This window comes from Ochotona princeps, chromosome 13 (assembly GCF_030435755.1).
Source record: "Ochotona princeps isolate mOchPri1 chromosome 13, mOchPri1.hap1, whole genome shotgun sequence".
Classification (NCBI taxonomy): domain Eukaryota; kingdom Metazoa; phylum Chordata; class Mammalia; order Lagomorpha; family Ochotonidae; genus Ochotona; species Ochotona princeps.
Genome location: NC_080844.1, coordinates 56,598,723 through 56,621,694, shown reverse-complemented (window position 1 = coordinate 56,621,694; position 22,972 = coordinate 56,598,723). Strand labels below are relative to the sequence as shown.

At 40.1% G+C, this 22,972-nt stretch overlaps 1 protein-coding gene across 1 annotated transcript in view; it reads left to right on the top strand.

Moving 5' to 3' along the window:
• Positions 1–22,972, top strand: part of CCDC186 (coiled-coil domain containing 186) — a 29,889-nt gene that overhangs the window by 5,007 nt on the left and 1,910 nt on the right. Inside the window, exons 2-13 of the mRNA XM_004579806.3 lie at positions 290–416; positions 3,825–3,953; positions 9,124–9,336; positions 10,185–10,304; positions 12,589–12,693; positions 13,074–13,172; positions 13,345–13,431; positions 14,467–14,609; positions 17,082–17,337; positions 18,228–18,417; positions 20,134–20,214; positions 21,778–21,988. Coding sequence (XP_004579863.2) covers positions 290–416; positions 3,825–3,953; positions 9,124–9,336; positions 10,185–10,304; positions 12,589–12,693; positions 13,074–13,172; positions 13,345–13,431; positions 14,467–14,609; positions 17,082–17,337; positions 18,228–18,417; positions 20,134–20,214; positions 21,778–21,988 — 1,761 coding nt within the window. The remainder of the gene's footprint in view (positions 1–289; positions 417–3,824; positions 3,954–9,123; positions 9,337–10,184; positions 10,305–12,588; positions 12,694–13,073; positions 13,173–13,344; positions 13,432–14,466; positions 14,610–17,081; positions 17,338–18,227; positions 18,418–20,133; positions 20,215–21,777; positions 21,989–22,972) is intronic.

Below are 22,972 nucleotides of genomic sequence, written 5' to 3'. Positions count from 1 at the left end.
GGACGGCTCAAAGCCTTGGGAGCCTGCACCTGTGTGGGAGATCTGTAAGAAGCTCCTGGCTCCTGGCTTCAGGTTAGATCAGCTCTGGCTGTTGGCGGCATTTGGAGAGTGAGACAGCAGATGGAAGATCTTTCTCTTAAACTGCCTTTCCAATAAAAATAAATGAATCTTTTAAAAAAAGATAAGGGTTATTGTTTAGAAATGTTAATTTATTATAGTCACAGATTTCTACACCCTAATCACATTTCATTCTGTTTCCACTCTTACATTTCACTGTCTTTGTATTTAGGTTAATTAAAGAAAATAAGAAGCACCAGGAACTCATCGTAGACATTTGCTCAGAAAAAGACAATCTCAGGGAAGAATTAAAAAAAAGAACAGAGACAGAGAAGCAGCATATGAGCACAATTAAGCAGGTAAAGAAACCAGAGCTCTTTAAAGACTTTGAAAATGAGGTTGTATTCCTAAAAAATGGTGTGCTTTGAAGTTTGTGAGATAAATCATATGTAAATTTAGAAAATTTCTTAGTATTTTTCTTTTACTAACTGGAAATTGTAGCCTGACATATTTTCACTTTGTAAATTTATATTTTATGGTATATGTGACTCTGATACATTGTAATAGAGCATATTCTATTATGCTCAGAGTAGCAAAAAGACTTTGATTTCACAATCAGGCTGGTTCTGCCAGCTGAAAGAAGAAGATACTTTAAAGTGTGGCTTTAGAATATTTGTAAGTTGACTGTGTAGTATGGTTCTGTTTTTGTATTTTTGCAAACTTGCTGTGAAAGTGGCTTTCCTGTTTTGCCCTGTGCCTGCAACCTGCCTTCCCTAGCTTGTCCTTTCTGTCTTGATTTTCATGAATTCCTGCTGCTTGGACCAGGAGCTGCTGCTGAGGCAGGTCCCAGGGCTGAACTGCTCTCCCTCTTGAAAGTGTTTCCCTTGGTCTTTCCTTTCATGAAGATGAATGTAGTGAAGCTAACACTAAACAATTGACAATAACAAGAAATTAAACCAAATTTTCCCTTGCTTGTGCTTCTGTGTATTTAATGTACATTTACATAATTGAAAGATAGCCATATTCATCATGTTTTACATGTAGTATTTAATCCTGATGTTTGTGTACTCTAGTGCCATTACATGTAAATGAATCTTAAGTTTAAGTGTGAAGGAGCCCTGACTCAGGTTGTGATGGTCTTGTCACTGCTAATGACCAGACATTTCATGAACAGGAGACGTAGAACCAGACCTCTCCTTTCCTTAGGTGATCCACTGGTTGTACCTTAGTTAAAGAAAATTGAATTCACTTTTTTTTGTTTTGGTTTGGTTTTTGCTGGCACTTTGAAAACTACAATTCTAAACAGAAAACTTGCCTAGCAGAATTTTCTTGAATTTTATCCCTGGATGTGCACTGTCCAGGATAGGAACCACCAGTTTCATGTGATTCGAATACTTGAAAGGTAGCTAGGCTAAGTTGACTTGCTGTAAGTGGAAAATACACACCTAATGTTAGAAGACTTGGTACTAAAATAAAAGGCTTTTCTGTTGATTGTGTACTGAAATAATATTTGTTGATATGTTGAAATAATATTTGTGATCTGTTGAGTTTTATAAAGTATTGATTATGTATTAAAATAATATTTTGATGTGTTGAAATAATAATTGTGATCCACTGAGTTTTATAAACTGTCTTACCTTTTAAATTGTGACTACCAAAAAATATAAATGTGGTTTATATTCTTATTGGTTGATTTGGTTGTAAGTAATTTTGTTAGGGCACTTAGTACAAGTGTACTTCAAGCTAATGTTTTGGTAGCTTTTCATAGCTTTATTGATATCGTTCATGTGCAGTTATTCATGTCAGGTGCTCAGGTGAGTGATGGTTAGTTGTGTAGCTTTCACCATCATTCTGGAGCATTTTATCACCCTGGGAAAAACTCTGTGCTCACTAGTAGTCACTGTTGATTCCTTCCAGACCTCACTCCATCCTCCTAACCCTGGGGAAACAGCTAACAGACTTTCTTACTTTATATTCACTTGTTTTTTCACATAAATGAAATCCTGTTTTTACACTTACTAATGTTTTAATGTTTTATTTGGGTTGTAGCATGTGTCATTATCTCACCCTTTTTAATGGCTGAGGTATCCCTCTCTGCCTCACAGCATTGTGTTCATCCTTCCGGCAGGTGACAGGGGGACATTAGGATGTCCATTATCTGAGCCTTATGAGGCATGTTTCTATGAACACTCATGTGCAACTTTTTGTGTGGACATATGCTGTTTCATTTCTCTTTGGTATATTTCAACAAATTTGAAGCTGTTCTTTTCATGTGGGCAGGAGTTCATGAAGAATTGGTATTAAATATTTCTTGGTAAATAAATTGGTATTAAATATTGGCTTTTTTGTGAGTAGAGTCTTGTAACTACTTAATCTCCTTACACATTTATTAACATCTTGCATTTCTTCTTAAGCAAGTTTTGGTATTTTATGTCCGTCTGGAAGTTGTCCATTTCATCTCAGTGAAATTGTTCATGCAATTCATTGTCATTTTGCTTTATGGAAGTTCACTAGTAATGTTTGTTTCATTTTGATTTTTAGTTGAGTCTTTTTCTCAGTGTAGCTAAAGGATTGTTTTCCTATTTTCAGCAAATCATCTCTTAATTTTTGTCAGCTATTTCTTTTTTCTTTTCCTGTTTCATTGATTTCTTCAGTGGCTCCTTTCCCAGAGTCCTCAGATTGACTGATTTGCGCTCTTTCCTCCATCGTCGGATTCACTTCCTAAATGGTTGCCGCTGTCAAGGCTGGGTCGAGCCAAAGCCCGGCGGCCTTTCAGTTCTCCCGGAAGATGGCAGGGCCGTGAGGACTTGAGCTGTCATCCGTGCATTCCCAGGCACAGTGGCAGGGAGCTATTTTGAAACAGAGCAGCTAGGACTTATACAGGAACTCTGATCTGCTGGCATTGCAGGCGGTGGCTTCACACACTGCACCACAATGTTGACTTTAAAATAATGCTTTATTTTAAAGATCTGTTTGTTTATTTAAAAGGCTGACTGATAGAGAGGGAGGTGTTTGGTTTATTCAAATCCTTCAACATGAGATGTGGCCATCTTTTGCCTTCCTAGGCTTCTAAGCTGGAATTTGGATGGGAAGTGGGGTGAGCAGCTGGGATTCCAGCTGGTGCTATGATATGGTCTGCTGGTGTTGCAGGCAATAGCTTAACCCACTGCACCTCAGTGTCAGCCCTGCCCCAGTAACAGTTTTTCTTAGCCTGTTCTGTTCTGAGTGTAGGTACTCCCACTTTCTTAGGATTGCTGATTTTTGTTTGATGCTATATTTCCATCCTGTTTGTATCTTTGAACCTAAAATGATTCCTATAGAGAGGATATTCTTGGAATCTGTCGTTTTCTACTTTTTTCTACTATTATTATTAAATCTGTTTTCATTTACTGGTGGTGACAGTTGGATTCATGTCTGTCATTTTGCTTTTTGTTTTCTACATGTCTCAGCTTTTGTTCTTCTTTCTGTACTGCTTACTTTTCTATCAAGTGAATATATTCTAATGTTACATTTAAATGCCTTTCATGATATTTCAGTCTCTGTCTCTGCTCCTTAATGAGTGGGTACAGCAAGAGCTTACCTATACCCCTTAACTTACCGGAGTGTCTTTAGGTTTGTACTGACTTAATTCCACATGTTACAGAAGTGGTTATTCAGTGAGATGTATTCATAAAGTGTATTCCTGTTTCCTTTGCATTGTATTTACTTAGGTTTTGTTTTCCTGTTTGATATCCCTATAAATAACCAGGAAATACTTTTCTTTACAGTTGGAATCAAGAATAGAGGAACTTACTAAAGAAGTCAAAGCTTCCAGAGATAAACTGATAGCTCAAGATGTCGCAGCTAAAAATGCAATTCAGCAGTTACACAAAGAGATGGCCCAGCGGATGGAACAGGTATCTTTTTACATCGTTGTCATCAGCCTGACACTGCAGTGGCTCGTTCTCAATTATTAGAATGAATTTCATTGGTAGGCCATTATAGACTTTAGGGATATAGTAGTGATTTATGTGAAAATTAACTAAAGGAATATGTGTCAATTATTTAAAAATGAACAAATTAGGAAAAATATTGGGAGGAAAAGAAAGTATGTTGGAGTGGAGATCCCTGTTTTTCTTTGGTTCTCCTTTTCTTGCCTCCAATCTCTTCATAGCTCGTTTCTCATCCCCTAGCTACTCGTTGATATTCTGATGACGTAGCCTGGAACCTGGAACCCGGAACCCGTGTTCTGTGGTGAGGGCCTCTGGCTGCAGCACCGGTGGCAACTGCTTTAATCTTTACAACAACCTGAGAGAAAATTATGAAACTACATTTTAGAGACTTTTCCTTTTAATTGTTCATAGATCTTCATTCCTTTTCTTCCCTAACTTTTCATTTCAACTTCTTTAGAATTCTAAATTTGTAGAGAAGGTGGAAGAAGAGTAAATGGAACACCTTTTACGTAGAGTCATCAAACCTAGTAAATTCTATGTTCATACACACATACTGGCTACATCCTCAGTTTCATTTTCTGACTCGAGACTTCCAAGTTTCATCTCTCAGATAGCTGGAAGGAATAGAACCTCGGAAGTAGGGGAATAAAGCTGTTTATAAATCCTTGGGAACTTAATGGGGAAAAACCCCATTTGTGCCCTTTCACGGCCTGGAACTTGAAAATGTCTACAAGGCAGTAAAGGTTGTATCTCTGGTATGTCATTCGGTATTTTCTTCTTTGTTTTAGTTTTTTTTTTTTTTTTTTAACCCTGGGGAATTCGTCGTACTTTCCTTTCTTGTGAACTGAAATGTACATCACAAGGTATTTATTGCATTTCATCTAAAGTTTTGGTGCATTGCAATGAATGAGGAATTATCTGCTGTTGTGGCCAGATTCTGAGATCCCCAGAAAATCATCAGGATTCTGAAGTCGAAGTAAACTCCTAAGGGTGGTTTATTCAGACCTGCCTTGGCTGCCAGCCACCTCCCCAGCGCAGCGGGACTGGGGGAGCAGCAGCGGCCACCGCGGTGGCAAGAAGGGGCAGGAAAAAAGGGGCGAGGTTGGACAGCACAGGGCTTTTATACATTTCAGGTCAATTCCACACAACTGTACAGTCATCATTGGTCAGTTTAACTGTTTACTTTTTTTTTTTGTTTTAACTTTATCCATTTTTTAATTATATTTTTGACAATCTTTACATAGAGTAAAAAGTTCAAGGGCTACAGGAAAGTAGGTAAGACTATTATTTCCATATTGTTTTCTTCATGTATCTGAGGTAAAGGGGGATAACTGTTTACTTTTAAAAAGAGCGTTTTGGCAGATGGGTTTGAAGCAAGCAACTTTCAAATAGTACAAATTGGTGGGTTATGGAGTAGTGATCAAGTCTTATTTGACAAGCACACCTGGGGTCTCCCTTCCTGAGGAGTGCTCTACCTACGTAACTGCCAGGTGTCATGTAGACTGTCAGGCCTGGAGTTCACACAGCCCCTCAGCCAAGCAAGCGAGGCAGAAATCAGAGCAGAAAACACTGAGGTTCTTCACTGCCATGATTCAAAAGTGGAACTACTTACCTTTTACTTCAGGTTTACCAAGTTATTAAATCCTGTTGTTTATCTGATTCGTGCTTTATTTCTTTTTAAAAAAGATTTGCTTATTTTTGTTTCGAAGGCAGATTCTGCAGATTAGGGGAGGAGAAACAAAGAGAAAGGTCTTTCACTGCTGCTTCTGTTCCCAAATGGCCGTAATGGCTAGAGTTGATCCAAAGCTAGGGACCAGGAGCTTTCCCCTGATCTCCCACTTGGGACCAAATCTTTGGGCCCTTCTCTGCTGCTTCCCTAGGCTCTAAAGCAGAGAGCTGGATTGGAAGTGGAGCAGCCAGGACTGGCAAGCACGTGAAATATTAGTACTAGCAGGTGCAAGATTAGCTGGATAATTCCCATCATGCCAATCCCAATTCATTCTTTCTTATGTCATCTACATTAGTGATAAGCATATTAAATTGCTCAGACAATACGTGATACCTTTTCTTTATCTGTTGTAAATGGACTTTCTACAATAGCTTAAGTAACAGTTGTTGTTTTATCTTGTTGGATACTCCCAAAAACCTTTTGATAGATGCTGTTAAAGGACCTAAGGATTGAGCTTTGCACAAACACAGCTACAAATTGCTGTGTCTCAGGGCATGTCTTTGACAGGGCTGTTACTTGATATAAATATTCATCGTAATTCACTTTGTCTATTCTGTCCTTTCTGCTAGTTTTTCTGCTTCCCATCTCTCAACTCTAGTGCTTTCATGTTGCCACTGGGTAAAATGTGTAATAGAAGGTTTTCATTTATAAACCCATCATTGACTTCCAGTTGTCTGTAGGATAAATTTTGAACTGGTTAGCATGATGTGAGAATTTTTTCCTATTAGAATCTAGACTATATTTTCCTGTTTTTGTGACTATTTACTGCCCACTTGGAACACCAAAGTAAACACCCTGTAAAATGACTTGATACCCATAAAATGGACTGTGCTGCTACCTGCCTTCAAGTGTTGGTATATAATGTTCATTTCCGTTCTTTGACTCCTTGTATTCTTATGATTCCTGTTTTTTTTTTTTTAATAACTAGCCAGAGTTTAGCACCATTTAGCTTTCTTGCCAATTCCACGGAATGTATTTTTATGTTCTCAAAGGACTTTTGTGCATCGATCCACTAGAATTTATTGTATTATATTACTGTGTGTCCATCTTTTCTCACTGGCTGGTAAGCTCTTGGCAAAAGTCTTGATTTATTCTGTGTGTTCTCAGACTTAATAGATAATCAGGAGCCCACATTTCTCTTGAAATGTACAGTGGACCGTTAATTGACCTTTTCTCAGTTCAGTTACTTACTTTAAACTAGCTGGTTCTGTTAGGAGGTTTGAGCACTAGTTTCTTAGTTCTTGTCCGCAAGTACACTGTCAAGTCCTCACATGTCTGTGACATCATTAATCCAGTAAATTCCAACTGAATATCTTAAAAATGTCTGTTTGTGGCATTCTGTTGACTAGATGGGTTTATCTGCAGTACTAGAACATCGAACAGTGTTTTTATCAGTCGTTTCAGAGTGTGAGAGTTTTTCCTGCAATCTCCATATTTTTTGAATGTCTCTTATTTAAAGTCAAAGAAGGATGGAAAGAGATGTTAAAACGGCTGGTCTGTTCCCTGAATGCTCACATCAGTCAGGGCTGGAACAGGCCAAACCAGAAACCCAGAACTCAGTCTGAGTCTCCCATATGGGCGGCAGAAACCCAAGTACTTGAGCCATCACCTGCTTTCCAGGGTGCTAGCTGGAAACTATCTGAAGTAGGGTAGCAGAACAAATCAAGCCTTCCAGTATAGGATTCAGGAACGCCACGGTACAGAATACGCCTGGATGCAGTGTGGGATACAGGAGACGCTGGATGCAGTGTGGGATACAGGGAACGCCTAGGGACAGGTGTCCCAACTGGCAACTTTAGTGGTGTACCACGTGCTACCCATACCCTATTCTGATAGTTACTGTCTTCAATTCAGTTGATATGTACTACTAGATAACTTTGAATATCTGTGAAGTTTGGGGTTCTGTTTTTTGTAAAACACATTCTTCCTTAGAAGGAGGAGCGTGCATGGATTTTGAGCATGTCCCCCAGTTCTTGGTGTGGTGTTGAGAGGTGTTGAGAGCCTCTGGAGGTAGGGTCTTGTGGAAGATGATGGCGCAGATGGAGCCATCTTGGATAGGGTTACTGCTGGTCTGGAGCGACGAGTTCTTATGACAGGGGGCTGTTATAAAGGGATGCTGTCCTGCCTGCCTGGATATTTTTGTGTGTAGCTGTTTCCCTTTCCACCATGTTATGAAGCATCCAGGGACTCTGCCACAATTCCTGTACTGGACTAGACCCTCCAGCCACCAGAATTGTTAAGCAAATAAAATGTACAAGTTGTCCAATCTTAAAATATTTTTGATTACATGATGGGGCAGACTATTAATACAGGCTATAATACGGGCTACTACTAATACAGTGCAAGTTTATTCATTATAGGAAATTTCAGAATATAGAGTATTAGCTTTACTAATAGAAAATTTTAAATAAGCAAATAATTCAATTAGCAGCTGTGAATTATTTCACAAAGCTTTTCATAAATAGAAAATGAAATGATCATTAATTGGTATGTGGATCCTTTGGTGATTTGAATTGGTTATCAGTTTTAGAAAATGTCTGCCATGCCTTTGAGCTCTTGACAGAAAACATATGATGCACTAACTGGTGATTCAAAAATTTAGTCAAAGGACTCTTTATAGGGATGTGGGTTAACTTTCAGCATTCCAGAGAGGGCAGATGCAGGACCAAGAACTTCTGGAGGGGCCATCACCATCTTTCAGCCTAAGGAACAAGAAGAGGAAGTAAATACAGGGGTGGGCACTGTCTAGTCCGCAGGCGATAAAAATCCAGGAAGTTATCTGGTCTGTCCCTGTCCGGTAACCACAGATAGACTCAGTCAGTAAATCTGTAACAGGCTAATCTTTAAGTTAATAATTTTGTATGACTCATGAATGATGTTACAAATATTAAAATGGCCCTTGATGGAACAGAGATTTCCCCTTCCCCCCATCCTCACCCTCCCCCTCCCCCCCCCCCCGAGTAGAAGTACACTCCACAGAGAGTGGGTGTCTGGCGGCAGCGGTCAGCCACACTGTGATTCTGATGGGGCCCTGTCACTCTGCCTCTACCTGGTGCCTCCTGTGAGCTGAGCCCAACTGGAGGTTTGAGTGTAAGGGGATCCATTGGTAAGGACCATGGTGGTCATCTTCCCAGGGCACATGGTAGAACAGAAAAGCATGGAAAGGCAGAGCTAGAGGAGTAAATGGAAAATAACAGACCTTTTATCCAAAGTTGAATAGGAAAAAAGTAAAAGCAAATGCTAGTAGTGTTGAATGTTGCCTTTCACTTAAAAATTTTTATGGCACAAATCCTGGAAATGTTTTGCAAAAGATGCATTCATAATATTTTAGAAAAATATTTTTGTGTCTTTTCATTTGAAAAAAAAAAATAATGTGTGAATTTTGGGTAATACTTTTTTCCAAAGGCCAACAAGAAATGTGAAGAGGCCCGGCAAGAGAAAGAAGCAATGGTGATGAAATACGTAAGAGGTGAGAAGGAAGCCTTAGACCTCCGAAAGGAGAAGGAGGGGCTTGAGAGAAAACTTAGAGATGCAAATAAGGAAAATGAGAAGAACACTAACAAAATTAAACAGCTCTCTCAGGAGAAAGGCCGGTTGCACCAGCTGTATGAAACAAAGGTAAAACTTGCCATCGAACCTTATTGGATATTCTCTTTGCTTTTCCTATGTAATTAAGCACTTACAAGTTAGCCCAGTTAAAACACTTGATGTGAAGTTGCTTTTATGATTTTGCCTTCTGAGAATGTGTTTAGTGATTCCACTGTCTTATTACCTGTCTGAAGATTAAAGGTTTACTGAGGGAAACGTGTTTATTGGATAACTTTCTTTAAAAGTTTCCTCTTAAAATCTCTATGTTAGAGTAATTAATGTCTCAAGGGAAGATTAAATTTTGGTAAAATATGTACACAGTTGTTTCTTGTGTGATTAGTTTTAGAGCCCGGCTATAAATTTGATGAAAATCTTGATGTGATGCCATAGAACAGAATGTGTTCTTGCAGAAGAACATGTCCTCATTAACCTGTGGCCGAGGAGACGTCACTGACCAACCTGTTCAGAACTGTCTCTACTAGCAGCTGCACAAAAAGATTGTACTTACCTTTATATCTTGGTGATGCAAATTATTTTCTAAGTCATTATTTCACAAAAATAATCTTTGTTCTCAGGAATTCTAAAACTAACTTAGTTTGTCTTAATACCAGCCAGAGAATCATGAAAGTGTGCTTATGCTCACAATGCATCTAGGTGGTTAGAATAGAAATGTTGATCATCTTCCTGTTTACTTACTGGATTCGGGTTTTACTGACCTCTTATCATTTGAACTTTAAATCAGTTTTATGGCCTATGGACCAGAGTATAATCCCTTGAATTATAGTGTTAACTGTAATTACTTTGAGAGGATATAAAATATGCATAGGTAATTAGTTGATTGTTTAAGTGAAAAGTATGACATGGTGATACTGTTTTAGGAAGGAGAAATGACTAGACTCATCAGAGAAATAGACAAATTGAAGGAAGACATCAACTCTCACATCATTAAAGTGAAGTGGGCACAGAACAAACTCAAGGCTGAGATGGATTCTCACAAGGTGAGTCCTGCAGTGTTTGGGATAGTGGTTGGACATCAGATTCAAGCGCAGATGTGTCTGACAGTAAGATGTGCAGCTTGCCTTAACAGCATCTACAGAGTAGCTTGGACTTGAATATTTAGTGATTTTGTAGAAGAAAATTTTCTTATCCCATATAAAATGGGGGAAAATGTTAAATTTTCTCATTCACTTTCTTTGATGCCAAATTTGCCTTCATTAGACATTGTTTGAATGCAAAATTTAATGCCATTTGAAATTCAGGGAGAAGAGAATATATATAATCAACACTGAAGTAGACCCCAGGAATTTAAGAAATCTGTGATGCTAAGAGTCTTATAATCAAATGCTATGCTTTGGGGTTTTTTTTGTTTGTTTTTACTTTTTCCATTTTTTTTATTATATTTTTGACAATCTTTACATAGTTAGGGTAAAAAGGTTCAAGGGCTATAGTAAAGTGAGTAATACTATTATTTCCATAGTGTTTCCTTCATGTATCTGAGGTAAAGGGGGATATTAGAAGAGTACCTGGTTTAGGTGCTTAGTGACTACTGAGTCCAGGAATAAATGTGATCCTACCTTTTCCTGTATTCAGAAGTTCTTTTATTTGTTTGGCATATAGGAATCTCTCAATTACTATGTTTTTGTGTGAATGAAGTAAGTGCCCACTATGTGCCAGGCTCTGCTCTGGTTACTGATAATAGGTTGTGAGGAGGGAGAAACCAGATAAAGCTCCTCTTTTTCAATTCTCACCAAGTCTTGTTTTTTGTTTTGTTTGTATAGTTATTTATTGTTATTTATGTTTTAAATTATTATTTTATAACATGGTTCCATAGGCTCTGGGGTTTCTCCTCTCCCATTCTTAAGTCCCTTCCTCCCTTCCTAAATTCCCTCCCATCATTGGTTTCCCCCATATTAGTGCAGTAATGTTATCCTTTATAAACAGTCACATGTCCATCATTCTGTTATGTAAATGTAACCTTACATTGTAGATATGGACAATGGAAGAGAGTCCAGCATCCTGTTGTCAAGACAAATTTAACAGTTTCTTTGGGAGTTCATTTTTGGGTTGGAAGTAGAAATACATACTGCATTGCATCTCTGCAACTGGTTAGGACAGTTTCTTTTACACAGTTACTATACTTCCCCTTGTATGAAAAGCCATAAACCAAAAGCAACAATAGGAACAGTAGTAAAAATTTACAACAACATAAAGTTAAATAGCATGCTGCTGAATTACCAATACATCTGATTGCTTTTTTAAAATCAGTATTTGGAAAAGTATCCAAATTATTGTTTATATTTTAAAATTGATACTAGTTTCGATACAAATCAGGTACTATTAAAGATCAGTAACTGAAAGTATGTAACAAGTAATTTATTTTTTAAAATGAGGTGTAAGAAAGTGAATGAAGCATAGATAAAATGGCTGAAAATGTTGGAGGAAAGGCATTTTTTCCAAATGAAGAGCAACAGGAAGAGAAGGAAGACTGGTGCTCAGGGAGATGAACCTGCCGAAAGCAGAACGCTTCTATTAGGTTTTCCCCCCGTGAATTCAGAAAGTCTTAATCAAGTGATTAATATGCATCATGTATGTAGTTAGTTCGGCTGGGAAATTCTGTAACTTACTGAGTAGAATGTCAGTGCAGTGTATCAGTTGTAAGAAGGTGGGGCATCTCTGGATTATGCAAAGTCAAGGAGACTGCCTGTTCCTTTATAAGGGAAACTACTGAGGGGAGGTGATCCCTAACTGGTGCTTTGAAATTCACAGGGTAGCCCAAATGAGAGCACTAGATTGGTTCTCTGAAGGAGATTCATGGAGAAAGAGCTGACGAACAAGGACTGTTTTGAAAATCACCCAAAATAGAAAAAGAACAGTGAGGAAGGAGGAGGGAGGAGAAAACGGCCCGAGAGGATAGGAATGAGCCAAAGTGATTGGGATTCATGAGGGGCTGTTAGGTTAGGGACAGAAAGGGCACTGCAGCGTCCGTCTGTAAGCAGTCAGCTGTTAACGGACACCTAGCCATCAGCTCGAGGCTTTTCTCGGAGAGCTGTCAGGATGGTGACTGCTGGTGATTGCTCAAAGTGCTTAGACTTCTCACTATTGAGTGATTAGTTAGCTGTGTAGACCATTTTAATTTTTTATTGTAACAATTGTTCCTAGAATAGTATGTGCCTCTTCAGTGGCAGTCCTGGGGTAAAACATTGATTTTTCTGAACAAACTTGAACAAAAAATTGTTCACAATACCATGGCCAACTTTGTGTCTTGCTTTTTTCTCAATACAGGAAACTAAAGATAAACTCAAAGAAACGACAACAAAGTTAACACAGGCGAAGGAGGAAGCAGATCAAATACGGCAAAACTGTCAAGACATGATAAAAACATATCAGGTATGCACAGGTTTCCACATGTTCTTGTTTCATCGTATTTCTGTGTCTGAAATATTTGAAATAACACATTTGATAGGATAGTACATAAAATGTGCGTTATTTCCTGTATTAAAATAACTAACTGAAATGGCTCCTGCAGGGGTTCAGTAGAAGAGAACTGGGCTTGGAAGCCGAGCCAGGACTCCAGCTCGGGCCCTGCAGTGTAGGCTGCAGGCGTTCCAAGCAGCATCTTGGCTGTTGGGTCTCCGGCTCACCCCTAGAGCACGGGCTTTGTACATGAGCTCTGTAGTTCACACTTAGTGAACTTAATTGCAGCCTTCTTCACCTTGCAAAGTATAAAACTTGAGAAATTTATCTTTTTTTCACTTCTTTTTTATTAGGAATCAGAAGAAATTAAATCAAATGAGCTTGATGCAAAGCTTAGAGTCACAAAAGGAGAACTTGAAAAACAAATGCAAGAAAAATCTGACCAGCTAGAGGCAAGTAGTTTTATTCTTTGTATTAATTACACTATCTAGGATATTTATGTAACATAGGAGTACAAGCAATGAATAATTATTGCCATCTGACCTTTTAGAAGGGGCAAGCATTATAGTTTAAATGAAGTTTAGTGAATTGTAATGTGTGGGTTTTTAAAATTTTTCCTTAAAGATGCATCATGCCAAAATAAAGGAGTTGGAAGATCTGAAGAGGACATTTAAGGAGGGTATGGACGAGCTGCGGACACTAAGAACCAAGGTAATCATATGTCTGGTCAGGACTCTGGATCAGTGCCTTTAGTTTTATATTCATTCTGTTTTGTTTTTTTTTTTTTACCCTAATGGGGAAGGCTATTTATGTAGAAAATCCCCAGAATATGAGAAGTCAGAGGAATAATTCTTCAGCAGCAAAATCAGATTTTGTTGTTGTGAAGTGAAAATGTTCTCTGTGATAGACCTTCAGATGAATGTTCGTATTTCCTAGCATACAGCAGTTTATCCTTGGGTCTTTGATCTGAAGAAAGCTGTTCAGCAAATCATTTGGAAGAATAGTTGAATTGTGAGTGTCAGAGAGTAGTAGGTGTTCTTCCTTTGTATTTCTTCTGGGTGGTTGAGTGGTCTCCCAGGCGTGAGGAGCATCTGTCCCGTGGGCTGTGGAACACCTCAGAATCATATGACCTGACCTTGCCAGTGGCATCCAAAATCCAGATGTCCAGCAGGCTGATTTTTAACTTGACCATTTTGTATGGCTCATGAATGATGTTATAGCTATACAAATGGGCCTTGCCACAAAAAAGGTTCCCCAACCGTGTCTTAGATAGATATTGTTTTCATTTGTAACCATCTAAGTAAATTCCTTCTGCATCTGCAGTCTTCAGTATAATAGCATCTCTTTTAATATGAATATATTATTACTTTGTATCATTTATTTAGAAATAGATTTTTAAGTTACTACCTCGAATTTTGGGTCCCTTATTGACTTTCCGAGTCTTATAGCCTTTCCTATTTGTTCTCCATGACATTTTCATCAAGGAAAGATGGCAGCCTTCTTGTTCAGATGAAGAAATAGAGATTGAGTAGAAATATAAGACATGCTGAAACTCCCATGAATAAATCTTAAAAAATCCAAGACTAAGACCCAGGGATGTTAAATTCCTTTTATATTTTCTTTGTATTAATTAGTAATGCTCTAGAATTCAGTTTTGATTATTAATATGCAGCTATTATGTGCCAGAGTTTGTAAGGAATAAGAAAATATTGTTTGTGATTTAACTTGTTTATGATCATTTGATAGGTAAAATGTCTAGAAGATGAACGATTAAGAACGGAAGATGAATTATCAAAATACAAAGAAATCATCAATCGACAAAAAGCTGAAATTCAGAATTTATTGGACAAAGTGAAGATTGCAGATCAGACACAGGAACAACTTCAGAGGTATGAAATGAGCAGCCTCTGTGTTAGCATCCCCTGTCTCAGTTGTTAAATGCAATTATTGCATCTCCTAGGTAAAAATTTAAGTTCACGTTTTCATATGAATTTCCGTTGTGACTTCTAAAATCAAAGTTTATGTTTCCTAAAAATTGACAGTAAGAACTTTATAAGGCTGAATGGATTTATGTGGTTTCTTTTTCCATTCTGTTCTTTCAGATTCTGTGCTTTTCAAATTTCTTATACTCAGGACTTAATGTTTCTTCAAAAAGGTAAATCTAGGTCTGACTCTGGGTCTAGTTCGTTGGGCGCATGAGTGTAGCTGGAGGTGAGGAGATGGCGGTGTCCACTGGCTTCTCAGGAAAGCGTTGAACAAGTACCTGGCGGAGCCTCAGTCTGGTTGCTTTCAACTGCGGTGCTTCTTTTCCACACCTCACCGATGGCCGAGCTGCTGAGTGTAGCCAGGAAGAGCTCGCCGTCGTCCAGGTTGATGCTGCTGTAAATGGCTAGTTGCCGACCTCAGCAAGCAGTGTGAGTGACCCTGGAGTCCTGCTGGCATCAGCCCCTGACTTCCTGCGCTGCAGCCTTTCTTCCCGACTTGATCAGTCTTTGTCCTGCTGCTGTGTTTCCCTTGATGTTGGGCCTTCATTGATGATTCCTTTTTTATCCTATGTCTTATTACTTCTCTCTAGTTTTTCTTTTTATATTGTAATGTAGTTCATTTTTAAAAGATTTTTATATGAAGTTTTAGAGTTGCAGAGAGGGAGAGAGAGAGATCTTCAATCTACTGATTGATTCCTAAGATAGCTACAGTTGCCAAAGGCAGGAGCTTCTTCTGGATCTCCCGTGGGTGTCAGTTTCCCAAACAGTTGGGCCTCTTTTGCTGCTTTTTCTGGGCCATTTGAAGGGAGTTGGCTAGAAAGTGGAGCAACCCACATGAACTGTACCCATACGGGATACCAGCATCTCAGGTGGCAGCTTTCCCTACTATACCACAACATCAGCTCCTAAATATTAGGTGTATTTTTAAAAATTCAAAACTCCTGTGACCTTCATCAAGCAGTTTATTTTAATCCTTCCCTTTTTACCAGAATTTTTGTTCTTTTTCCTACACCATCTGTTCTGTTCCTTTTTATTTCCTTCTAGTTACCAGGCCACATTTATCTCTGAGTGCCTCCTAAAACATAGTGGAGACATGTTGGACAAGAGCCAGCCCTGCTTGAATTGGTGGTGTCTTTGAGCACCATGGGTCTTTTGTGACCTGTTGCTTTTCCTGTTGCTTTGGCATGGCTTTTGGCATGCTCGCTAGTGTCCCTCCCACCTTTCTGACCACTTGGCCTCTGTCTCCTTAGTAGGCTGCTTCTGTTGGAGAGCTTCCTTGGTCTACTTACGGTATAGCCCTGGGTGACCCCAGCCCTCCTGTGGCGTGCTGCACCACCTGTGGCTGTTTTTACTCAGCCTTCAGCACATACGTGTCAATGACACCTCAGATCTCTCAACATGTCCAAAATGGATTCTTCTCTTAGAAATACTTCTTGAATGTTCTTGAGCTGAGTGCTGAGCGTATTATCCTTGTGATGATGTAAAGCAGCAACCTGAGTGTCATGCCTGACTCTTCTTTGAATCACACGTTTAACCAGCTGCTACATGTAAGTGATACTAGCTAACTCTTGGTGGTCTGAAAAGATGCCGGAGGCCGTTGACTTCTTACATCTTGACTTCTACTTCCATAGTCCAGGCCGTGGTTAGCTCTCGTCTGGAAGATTCCCTCAGCTTATAAACTGATTTTTTTCACTTTCTCTCTGATACTATGTAGTTGGCATTATCTTTTCTGAAAAGGAAATGTCAGAGCTTTTGGCAGATCCCCAATGCCTCAGGATTGCCCACTGAGTTCACATTGCTTTAGCACCAAGATGAATGACCTGCCCCTTTCTTTTGTCCCCCTTGCCCACTCTGGCATTTCAGCTATGACTGGGTAACAGCTGCTTGTGCATTGTCCCCTGTGTGTCAGATCCTAGGCTAGGTGCTCGGGATCCAGAGCGGTCCTGTCCTTCTGTGTTCCACGTGTTGAAGCTGTGGTCACATTACAGTGGTAGAGGGGAGCCATCACAGTGGAAACCCTGGAAGCCTGACTTGTTTAGTGGCTGAACTTTCCCAAAAAAGGGTGCTAACTGTACTTGCAGCATTGGTTCAAACCTCACTTACTCTAGGGAACCTGCTGTGTGTGGTCAACGTCAGTGCTTTATAACACCAGTGACATTTCTGTCCTTGCTTGAGAACTCTTTGACAGCAGGGTTGGTGGTGTTCACTTTATTCCCAGCTCTTAGTTCTTGCCCTGTGTTGAGCATTCATAGATTTGGATGAATGAATAAAAATAAGCTTTATTTATAAAAGACCTCTGTAGTTAAAAATCCCCAAACCATTAACTTAATGTATTGTAGTAGATTTTTTTTCTCAAATATGAACTTTGTTTTTTAGAGGCAAACAAGAAATTGAAAACTTGAAGGAAGAAGTTGAAAGTCTGAATTCTCTGGCCAATGACCTACAAAAAGACATCGAAGGCAGCAGGAAAAGAGAGTCTGAGCTCCTGATGTTCACAGAAAAGCTCACCAGTAAGAATGCACAGCTGCAGTCGGAGTCCAGTGCCTTGCAGTCACAGTTTGATAAACTTTCTTGTAGTGAAAGTCAGTTACAGAGCCAATGTGAACAAATGAAACTGACAAATAGTACTCTGGTGAGTATAAATGTACACTAAACTTGTAAGAGAACATAGTTAGAAGTACGTGTTAAACTGCCGTTACTGCATAGAGGGGCAGTGGTACTTGGTTTAAACTCTTCCTGTTGGCACTGACGTTTGATCATTTTGAATGCTGTAAGACTTATCAGTTTTTCCTTTTAACTGACGTAATTTATAGTACAATTTCTCCTTGAAGTAGGAGTATTTCACTTTTGAGCTGGCATTTTGGTGCAGGAGGTTAAGCTGCTGCTTGCAGTGCTGGCCTCCCAAATGAGCACTGGTTGGAGTCCCAGCTACTCTGCTGTCTGTCCTGTTGGCTCCTTGCTGATGTGTCTGGGGAGGCAGCAGAGGATGGCCAAGTGCTTGGGCCCTACTACCGACATGGGAGATCCAGATAACGTTCCAGGCAGCTGGCTTCAGGCTGGCCCAGTCTGGGTGTTGCAGCCATTTAGGGAGTGAACCAGTGGATGAAAGACCTCTCTCCTTCTGTGTGTAAGATGGCTTTTCAAATAAATCAGTCTTTAAAAAAGGATTCCTCACTGGGATTATTACTTTTTTTTAAGTGTGCTTTAACTTTTTATTTTTTTATTAGTTTAAAAATGGTTTACTAGTTTCAAGTTATGAGAAGTCCCAGTTACTCATAAAACAGTTTGGGTCTTTAGTCCGAAAGTTGAGAGACCTATGACACATGCTGTTTTATGTGGGCAGAGTGACATTTGTTCATGCGCTCCTTGCCTCGCCATGTAAGAATTTGCAGGAGTTCAGTTAAGCTGAAGAGTAAAGACAGATCTTCGCTTAAAGGCCTTACCGTGGGAAGGCTTAGACTAAGAGCAGTGATGTAAATAAGCCTACTAAGCTGGGTAGTTTTTGTTTCGTTTGCTCTCCAGGAGTGTCGATTGCTAAAGGAGGAAGAGCTGCATAAGGAGGAAGTGCAGGCCCTACAGGCCGAGCTCAGTTGCAGGCAGGCAGAAGTCACAGCACTGAGTACCCGGGTGGAGGAGCTGAAAGATGACCTAGTCACTCAGAGGCGGAAGCATGCGTCTAGCGTCAAGGATCTAACCAAACAGCTTCAGCAAGGTAAGAGATGCTGCCACACTCGGCCAGGTTGCCTAGAGAGCAGGGAGTCCATTGTAGGTGTTGGCACAGTGGTCAGAGGCACTTGTTTTTTTTAAGCATAGTGATGTTCGTAGACCAGATTGCAAAACTTAGAGTTCCGTGATCAGTCTGTCTTCTATACTAAAAAATACTTATTCACAAACCACACAGTATGAGAATTGAGAAGGTGGGCCTGGCGCTATAGCCTAGTAACTAAATCCTCACCTTGTATCTGCTGGGATCCCATATGGGCTGTGGTTCATGTCCCAGCTGCTCCACTTCCCATTCAGCTCCCTGTTTGTGGTGTAGCATTAGAAAGCAGAAGAGGATGGCCCAAAGCCTTGGGACTCTGTACCCTGAAGAGGCTCCTGGCTTCTGGCTTTGAATTGGCTCAACTCTGGCTGTTGTGGCCACTTGGGTCGTGAGCCAGCAGACAAAGATCTTTGTCTCCTTCTCTGTATATCTGTGCCTAAGGCAGTAGTGTCTACACTTTTTTTTTTTTTGTAAAGATTTATTTATTTTATTACAAAGTCAGATATACAGAGAGGAGGAGAGACAGAGAGGAAGATCTTCCGTCTGATGTTTCACTCCCCAAGTGAGCCGCAACAGCCGGTGCTACGCCGATCCAAAGCCAGGAACCTGGAACCTCTTCCGGGTCTCCCACGCGGGTGCAGGGTCCCAATGCATTGGGCCGTCCTCGACTGCTTTCCCAGGCCACAAGCAGGGAGCTGGATGGGAAGTGGAGCTGCCGGGATTGGAACCGGCGCCCATATGGGATCCCGGGGCATTCAAGGTGAGGACTTTAGCCACTAGGCCACGCCGCCGGGCCCAGTGTCTACACTTCTTTGATTACATATTTCTATTGGTAAAAGGTATTTAAATGTTTATTCTCCAATTTATATGTTCATTTATATTGTGTTTATTAGGGAAACATGGAAAGTAGAAATTTCAAAAGATTTATTTTTAGTTTAAAGGTATAAATAAAAGTTCTCATAACTTTACCACATATATATCCTTGTGAGTTGATTTGTACAGCATCCAGGGTACCTGGACCCTACCTAACTGCCCTTAAACTTAAAATTCCCTTAAAATTCAAATCCCCTAACCTTCAGAGCAGTGGGTCACAGACCTGAAAGGTTTATGTGTTTCCTGAGCACAGTAATGGGCAGGTGTAACTGAGACTCAGATATCTTGTTGAAGAAGTCATTTAATTATTGGATATCTGTGCTATGGGCTTATGATACAAAGATGAGGAAGATACATAATCTAATCATCTAATCGCTGCTTTTTTTTACCACTGTGTGTTAAAATAGAGTAAAAAAAAATAAAAATAAGACTTAGGTGTTTACTTAACTCGGGTATTTCCTAGAAGAATTGAGTTTGGTTTTATGCATGTTATTGAAAGGAAATTTCTGATCTTGGAAGCATCTTTGGAATCTTTCAGAGACTAGTACTGCTTTCATAGTTTAGCATAATGTAGTGATGCCAGTATTAGTTATTACAGTGTTGTTTTCTGTTTTGAATTTGGTCTGTTCATTTTTAAATGTCATTTTATGTGAATAACACTGTTGGCCTTCTGTCTGAAGTAGTTATTGGGTCACTTGATCCTGATGTCTATTTCATTTTTACATAGATAACTTTATTAAAAATCAGATGAGGGACAAATGGCCATAAGTAATACATTTATTTTCCCTGTAGCACGAAGGAAGTTAGAGCAGATTGAGAGTGGAAACTACGATAAAGAAGTGAGCAGCATGGGAAGTCGTTCCAGTTCATCAGGTAAGAAAAACCTAAAGGCTTCAGTTGTCGTTTGACCATTAATTACAAAGATAACCTTGTTTTGTTTTAAAAAATGTTGATATGCTTTGTTTCATTTTGAAGTATTAAAAAAAAAAAGGTAGTGGTGAAGAGAAAAAACAGTGGTTCAGGGCAGGTATTTAGCCTATTGGCTGTGATGCTGTTAAGCAGTCTGCATCTCGTCTCTGAGTGACTGGGTCTGTGGCCCAGCTACACTTCCTTACTGCAGCTTCCGGTTAATGCAGACCCAGGGCAGCAGAGGTGACAGCTGTAGTGACTGGGTCCCTGCCGCTCACGTGGGAGACCTGGTTTTGGATCCTGACTCGCAGCTTCAGCCCAGTGCTATCCCAGCTGCTGTGGGCGTGCAGGCAGGCAGACAGTAGATAGGAGCCCTCTTACCTCTCTGTCACTCTTCCTCTCAGAATTTATATAAGTTTAAAAAATTGTCATTATTAAAAAAGAGGTGTGAAAGAACACATATTGAATTGTACTTGTTTAGATCCCAGCTTTGCCATTTATTAGTTGCACAATTGTTTTTTAGATATATTTTATTTTTATTGAAAAGGCAGATATACAGAGAAGAGACAGGGAGGTACATCTTCTGTCTGTTGATTGATTCCCCAAACAGCCACAACGGCTGGAGCTGAGCCAATCCAAAGCCAGGAGCCCGGAGCATCTTCCGGGTCTCCCATGCAGGTGCAGGGTCCCAAGGCTTTGGGCCGTCCTCGACTGCTTTCCCAGGCCACAGGCAGGGAGCTGGATGGGAAGTGGGGCCGCCAGGATTAGAACCGGCGCCCATATGGGATCCTGCTGTGTGCAAGGCAAGGACTTTAGCCACTAGGCTACTATGCTGGGCCTAGTTGTACAAAATTAATAAGGTATATTACTATCTTAAATCAATAAAATAAGTTTTAAAAAATTATCTTTGTGTATGATAAAGAGGATCAGAGATTCTCCTTGATGCTGATAAAAAATAAGAACTAGCTGTGGAACTCAGCTGGAGGATGTATTGAGTACAAAAGAGTTAGGTTGGGATCACTCGTTCAAATGAGGATAACAGTCTTGTGAGGCAAATGGTATTTTTGTTCTCAGTGAGATGCAGAGGCAGAGAGGTAAGTGGCATGGCTGGGAAGTGGAGGAGGATGGCAGCCTAGACAGGTGACCCCATATCTGACTCCCCTAAATTCTGTCCCTCTCCTCTCCTCTCTTCTCACACAACCTTTCTCCCTCTTTCCTGTTCCTCTGATTTTTTTTTTCTTTTACAGTGTAATTTGGGTCTCATTTTAGACTTGTTTTTCTTGAAATCTTTGTTTCTCCAATGCTGCTGCTTCATCCTGTTTGGGTGATGTAATAGCTGTTTTTCACACTCCCATCCTCTGTGCATTCAGAAATTCAGACGCGTGTGATCCGCCAGTGTCTGACTGTCTATGAGTGAACATTTGGACATCATACTGGAATAAATAATAGAGCGGCGGAATATATAAAAATGAGCAGTGACTCTGGACTAAGTTCGGTGTCTAAACTTGTTTTTTGTTTTGTCTTCAGGGTCCCTTAATGCTCGAAGCAGTGCGGAGGACCGATCTCCAGAGAACACTGGGTCAGCAGGTGCTGTGGATAACTTCCCGGAAGTAGACAAAGCCATGTTGATTGAGAGGATAGTTAGGCTGCAGAAAGCACATGCACGGAAAAATGAGAAGATAGAATTTATGGAGGATCACATCAAGCAGCTGGTGGACGAGATTAGGAAAAAGACAAAGTAAGTGCTGTGATAATACACGCTGTTGAAGATACTCTCAGAAAAGTACTGTTTTCAAAATAATATTGGGAACCTTTCAAGAATTGCTCATTGGAGTCCCTCAGTTCCCAGTCTCATGCTTTTCTGTTAGGTTTCAGGTTTGGGAAACAAAGATGAAAGGAAAAGTATGAAATGGAGTCAGAAATGATAAATCTTGTAAGAGACCAAAACAACTTTCAGTTTTAAAGAAAGTTCTTCGCTTGCTTCGTTTTATTTTAATGACTATAATGCAGAGAGACTGGTGAGGTTGAGGATGTTTTTCTTGCTGGGTAGGACTCAGTGGTAGAACTTACTGGATACCTGCTAGTACAAAGCCTGGTGCCAGTGGCTTAGAAACATCTCGCGGAGTCTGTCAGTGAGCAGTGAGTTACCTGATTTTGCAATTAACTGAGGCTCACATCAGTCACTGACTCTGCTGAGTCACCCCTCTTCCTGTGAGTGATAGATGTCACACTGGAGACCCCAAGCCTGCTCTAACTGATGCCAGACCTCTCTGTGCCCAAATTCGCCCCCCAAATACCTTGCAGGGTTTCACTCCATGACTTTAAAATTTTTGTTTTGAACAGGCATACTAATAGGCTTTCTGGTAACTTTCAAGGCAATCAGATACAGAATTCTAGGTTTAAAAGGGTAATGGAGAATATCAACAGAAGTCAAAGCACTAAGATAATTGCTCAAATATGAGCATTCCGATTAAATTGGTCAGGAGCATAATAGCAGGTGTTGTTTATATACCTTTACAGAACAGAAGTGGGATAGTTGACATTTCTGTTTACTGTATTTGAAGAAGTGAGATGGGGATGTAGGGGGAGAGCTTGAGAGCACTAAAGAGAACAGCTTCATTTGCTGGTTCACTCCTCAGAGGAGTGCTGCTGCCAGGGCTGAAAGGTGGCTGGAAGCCCAGTGCGTGGACACGTGCCGTCTCCAGGCTGTGAGCAGCAGGGT